This window comes from Erigeron canadensis, chromosome 7, assembly GCF_010389155.1.
Source record: "Erigeron canadensis isolate Cc75 chromosome 7, C_canadensis_v1, whole genome shotgun sequence".
Lineage (NCBI taxonomy): Eukaryota > Viridiplantae > Streptophyta > Magnoliopsida > Asterales > Asteraceae > Erigeron > Erigeron canadensis.
Window position 1 is genome coordinate 14,590,691 of NC_057767.1, and position 6,000 is coordinate 14,596,690.

The following is a 6,000-nucleotide window of genomic DNA, read 5'->3' on the forward strand; positions in this document are numbered from 1 at the left end:
GTTTTGAAAGAATTTAGGTCTAATGACCCCTGAGGTGTAGTTAAGAACTCGGCATGAAGTTTAGCAATTTCTGCTTTAGGACGGGAAGACTTGTAAAATTCTTGTTTAAAATCATCCCAAGACAAAGTAGAGATGAAAGCCTCGCCTTTAACTCTGATTTGTTCATCCCACCACCGCTTAGCACCTCATCTTAACATACTCTCACCATAGATCGTCTTTAACTCGGAAGGGCATTTAGTAATTCTGAAAGCACCCTCGATCTTAGATATCCAGTTAGTACTAACAATTGCCGAAGTATAAGCTCGGCATTTTTAAGAAATTCAATTTCAAAATCTTAAATCTTTTTGTTTTGTTCTCAAATCTTGAAGTATGGCTGCAAGAGAGGCTTTGGCTCTTGGTTCAGATGGAAGACCTCTAGTTTTGTTTAGAGGATCTTATCCTCTATGGAAGAAAAGATTCCTGAATTGGATTGATCGCCAAAAGAATGCCAAGAACATCAGAAAGTCATTGAAAGAAGGTCCTGAAATTCCAAAGAACCATGTGAACAATGAACCACTTCCAGAAGAAAGCTGGAATGCTGAGCAGAAAAATCGTGTTGAAGCTGATCAAATGTCTATTGCTTATCTCTATCAAGCACTCCTTGATGATATATATTGCAATGTAGACTCATATGAGACTGGGAAGGAAATTTGGGATGAGGTTGAGAAACAAATGGAAGGTTCTGATGTGTCTAACACAATCAGGCTGTCAACTGTTCTGAACATGTATGAAACCTTCAAACAACAAAAAGGAGAACCTCTTAATGATGTCTACATCAGATTTTGCAATATCATCAATGAACTGAGGAAAAATGATGTAAAAAGAACAAACATGGAGCTGAATATCAAGTTCATCAAGAATCTTGAAGAAGAGTGGCAAGTGTATGGAACTCAACTGAACCAACAAGCAGACTTTGGAAACTTGACAATTCATACTTTGTTTGAGAAACTCACATTGAACAATGATTAAGTTCTAAAGGCACAAAAGATGAAAGAAGAAAGTGTTCATTCTGATCCACTGGCACTTATTGCTGAGAAGAAGTCTTCAAAAGGTTCAAGGAAATGCAGAATTGAAATTGAAACTGATTCAGAGGTGAGTGATGTAAGCGATCTAGAACTAGATGAAAAGGATCTTGAGATGTACAAAGAGTTGGCTTACTTCACTAAAGCTTTTAAGAAGAAATTCTTCAAAAAGAAACCCTCTAACAATCAGCTTCGATCTTCCTCAGTTTCATCATATGTCAAACATTCAAGTGCTCCTAAATTTGAGACTTTCAAAGAACCTGTTGCAGAAAAGAAGTTTGACAGTGAAAAAAGGTTTGAAAGGAAAGTCTTGGAGAAGAAGAATGGGGAGAGAAAATGCTACAATTGTGGAATTCCTGGTCATATTGCCACAGAGTGTACCAAACCCAGAATGAAGAATTCTGAGTACTACAAGTACAAACTCATGTTGGCAAAGCAAGAGGAGAGTGGAATTGCCCTTTTGGCTGAAGGTGACAAGTGGCTTTACCTCACTAATGATGAGACTGATGACTTGGCAGCAAATGTGTGCTTCATGACAAAGATCAAGAAGTCAAAAGAGCTAAATGATGAAGCTGCAGATTCTGCTGAAGAAGATGATGAGGTAATCTCCATTCCCAAGAAACTGTTAGGTTTTTATATGGATAAAAGTGAAGCAGCCTTTCTAGAAGGGATAAAGAAAAAAAAAGAGATTTCAAAAATAAACAATGATTTGAAAGAAAAAGATCAAATTTTGCTAAATTTTCAAGAAAAGTTTGATATACTTCAAAAAGAATTTGACAATTTGAAATCTGAAAAAGCTGCAGTTACTTTTACTCCAAATTCAAAGCTTCATCTTAAGAAACAAGAACTTGAAACCAGAGTTCTTGAATTAACCAAGCTCATGACACAATTGGAAGTTGAAAAGACCAATGAGATGCTTCGAGCAAATGCTTTGGAAGAAGACATAGTCATTAAATGTCAAAATAAATGAGTCTACCCCTGAGTTGAAAGGACTTGAAGATCAAATTTCTAACCTAAAATATGATTTTTGTATAAAAGAGTCACTTTACCAACAACTTGAAAAGACAAATGAAGAACTCAAAACTGAAATTGATTTTTATCAAGAAAAGTTGTACAAGATAAATCGAACTTATCAACAAATCTATTTGAATAGGCCAAGAAATTCAAAAACTCAATTCAACTCCGGGTTAGGGTATGTCAATCCAGAACATTTGCTCAAATCACAAGAAGAAGTTCCTTCACTGTACAAAGAATCCCACATGAAAAGTGGGATGACCAACCAATTTGTGAGACCAAGTCATGGTGATATTGAGGAAGATGATTTTCTAAAGAAGGGTGCAAATGTTTACTTCAATGTGAATTAATTGATGAGTCATTTGATTTTTTAACTCGACCGGTGTGTCAAAGTCATAAGGATAATCATGAGGTGGAGGTTCCTGAAATACTTGAGTGTTTTAAGAAAAAACCTTTGGATGACTCAAATTCTTTTCCAAAACCTGAAATTGTCAGACCTGGAAAAAGAAATCAATGAATTGAAGAAATCTCTTGATGAAAAACATGCACTCATAGAAAATGTAAAGACTCAAAATCATTGTAACAACAAGAGAAACCCTTCAACAACAAATAATTCAATCTATGACCAACCAGGATGTTCAGTTTGTGAAATCATGAATGAACCTGAGCAAAACAATTCTGAAACCATGAAAACTTCAAATCAGTCTACTTGTTCTTTCTGTGAAATTTTGAATGCATCTATTCAAACTGATCTTGAAGTTGTAAATGTTTCTATGCAAACTGACTATGCTCAAAATGAATGTGATGCTGTTTCTGTTGATCCAAATGATATCTATTTTGATACATCAATTCCTAAGTTTTAAGAGGACACTCAAACTTATTTTAATAAATTTAATGATGTAGTCAAATAGTTTGAAAATGAAAAGGATTGACGAATAAAGGTGGTTGACGAACTCAACAAAGTCAAAGTGGAACTAACCTTGACAAGCTTGAAACTTCAATCATTTTTGGACAAAGAAAAAGCATCACAATCATTTAAACAAAGTTCAAATACAACAGAGTTGACCGAAACAAGTGTGAAATTGGAATCAGAATCTCAGCAATTCAATAATTTTATGGATGGAAATCATAAATTTAATCCTGCTTTTGAAAAACTCTTTGAGAAAAAGGAAAACAAACCTACTTTTGCTGAGATAAGGGATCCAAAACCATACTCGTCATCACCTACCCATCAAGGTAAGAAGACCAGACCATCAAAAGTCTCAAAAGTTTCTAAAGTTGTCAAGACCCCTGATAACTCAAGACCAACAAAAGTCACAAAAGTTTTTCGAGTTGTCAAGAACACTAATGAATCGAAACCAACAAATGTAAAAAATGAAAACAAGTCATCAAGAGATGAAAAGAATCACAAGTATTCGAAGACTGTAAAGAATGAATTATTAGGTAATAAACAACCAAAAGTTAGTAAAACTTCTAGTACTCCTAGGAAGCCTCAAACAACCTTTAAGTCCACTTTGAAGGTAGTCAGAGACAAAACCACTGGGATTACTAAATACAAAGATCAGTATGGTTGGTTGTCACCTAATAATATTCAGAAAATTCATGTGAGTAGTGAAACCATCAAGAAGAATCCTGGCAAGAACTCTAAGAAAAATTTGATTTCTAATTCAAAGAATGTTCATGTTTCAGGTGACTTGTGCGTAACTAGTAGCAGTAAATAGATTCCAAAAGATAGATATTTACATGCTTTTAGAAAAATCAAGCTTGATGGCATTTCTACTCAAATAAAACAAGTGTGGATAGTTCGTAGATCAAATTCAGTAGATAGGGATAATACATCTAGAACTACTCCCGCTTGTATCAAAACATGTGCTTAATCTTTGTGTGTTTCTGTAATTTGTTTGTCCATTTTGAACAATTATGTGTGTTTACTTGTTAAATTGAAATAAATACATGTTTGTGTGACATTGTTTGTATATATATGTGTATTTGCATATTTTATCCCTCTCTCACCCGAAAGGACACAGTATATGTGGGGACCTTACCTTCATAACTTGTTTTTGCAGGAATATCTGGTACGTGTATGGTATGTTGACTCGAGATGTTCTCGTCACATGACTGGAAACAAGTCTATACTTTCTAATTTTGTTGAGAAGTTCATTGGAACTATCAGATTTGGAAATGATCATGTTGCCCCTATTCTTGGTTATGGAGACATTGTCAAGAATGGAATTACCATAAAGAGAGTTTCCTATGTCGAAGGATTAGGTCACAATCTTTTTAGTGTTGGACAATTCTGTTATAATGATCTTCAAGTGCTTTTCAATAGATATGAATGCAAAGTTCAAACCGCAGATGGGGTAGATATTCTCACTGGAACAAGGGACAATAATTTGTTCACCATTGATCTAAATAATGTTCCAACTCTTGACTCTGACATTTTCCTTCTTTCGAAAGCCTCTGCACAAAACTCATGGTTATGACATCGTCGTTTGTCTCATCTTAACTTTCAAATTATCAACGCTTTAGTAGACAAACAACTTGTTGACGGTCTTCCTGACTACAAGTACGAATCCGAACATGTCTGTCCGCTTGTGCTATAGGCAAGATGAAGAAGGCATCTCACAAACCAAAGAAACATCTGAGTACCGAAGGTGCTCTGCATCTTTTACATATGGATTTATGTGGACCAATTAAAGTCAAGCATTCATGGCAAGAGATACATTCTTGTGATTGTTGATGATTTTTCTCGCTACACTTGGGTTTTTTTTTCTTCATTCCAAAAGTGATGCTCCGAAAGAAATCATTGATTTCATCAAACAAACCCAAGTCAATCTTCAATCATCTGTTCAAATTGTTCGTTCCGACAATGGCACAGAATTCAAGAATGCAACAATTGATTCTTTCTTTAAATCACAAGGCCTTAGCCATCAGTTTTCTGCCACACGAACACCTCAACAAAATGGAGTAGTTGAACGTCGAAATCGCACTCTTGTTGAAGCAGCCAGAACAATGCTTGCCTATTCAAAGCTACCTCCAAATCTTTGGGCTAAAGCTGTAGCTACTGCTTGTTTTACACAGAATAGGTCCATTATCAACAAGAGGTTTGATAAAACTCCATATGAGGTGATCAACAAGAGGAAACCTAATGTGAACTTCTTCCACATTTTTTGATGTGTTTGTTATGTTCTCAATGATCGAGACAATTTGGGTAAATTTGAACAAAAAGGTGATGAGGCATATTTTATTGGGTATTCCAGAGAATCGATTGCGTATTGTGTCTACAATCGTCGGACGAAGAAGATAGTTGAGAGTATGAATGTTCGATTTGATGAACTATCTGGAATGGTTCTTGAACAAAACAGTTAAAGACCCGAACTTAACCGACCACAAGCTTCCGCAACAATAACCGCTTCCAATGTCAAATCTCATTTTAGTACTCCAATAACAGAGGATTTGGATATTTTGTTTGAAGAATTCTACCATGATCGCCCAAGAATGTCTGAACCCGGTCTAGAAAGGAATGCAGTTTCCAGTACAATGAATACTTCTTCGGCACCAAATGGAGACGATGAGTCATCACCATCACTCAATTCAGATATATCTTCATCATTATCTGAATCCCATCTTTATACCTCCACTTCTGAGTCTCAAGGACCACATACTCATATTTCCCAAGTGACAAGTCCTGCAACTAACCCAGAAGTTTATGCCACTGAAGATTTTGTTGAACCACTGGCAACTTCATTTGAGCAAATAACTGCACAACATACTCCGACGTTTGTCGATACTAAAGAATTAAATGATCCACATGAACCTCTTCCTCTTTCAACCAAATGGACTAGATCTCGACCGATTACTCAGATCATTGGAAATCCAGACTCCGGAATACAGACAAGATCTGCATCTGTGAATGAATGCATGT

General features: G+C 35.7%; 1 protein-coding gene across 1 annotated transcript; it reads left to right on the forward strand.

Moving 5' to 3' along the window:
• The first annotated feature begins 1,026 nt into the window (after positions 1–1,026).
• Positions 1,027–5,249, forward strand: LOC122608998. Its single transcript, XM_043782060.1, has 5 exons — positions 1,027–1,662; positions 3,017–3,771; positions 4,405–4,551; positions 4,679–4,729; positions 4,862–5,249. The coding sequence occupies exons 1-5, from the start codon at positions 1,027–1,029 to the stop codon at positions 5,247–5,249; spliced, it is 1,977 nt and encodes a 658-aa protein (XP_043637995.1).
• The last annotated feature ends 751 nt before the right edge of the window (positions 5,250–6,000 follow it).

Bases quoted from the DNA above. Each gene is read 5' to 3' on its own strand.
- LOC122608998 (XM_043782060.1), top strand. From the start codon at position 1,027: ATGAAAGAAGAAAGTGTTCATTCTGATCCACTGGCACTTATTGCTGAG. The intron at 1,663-3,016 runs GTAATCTCCATT...TGACGAATAAAG, and splicing joins CTGCTGAAGAAGATGATGAG to GTGGTTGACGAACTCAACAA. The intron at 3,772-4,404 runs GTGCGTAACTAG...GCTTTTCAATAG, and splicing joins GTTCATGTTTCAGGTGACTT to ATATGAATGCAAAGTTCAAA.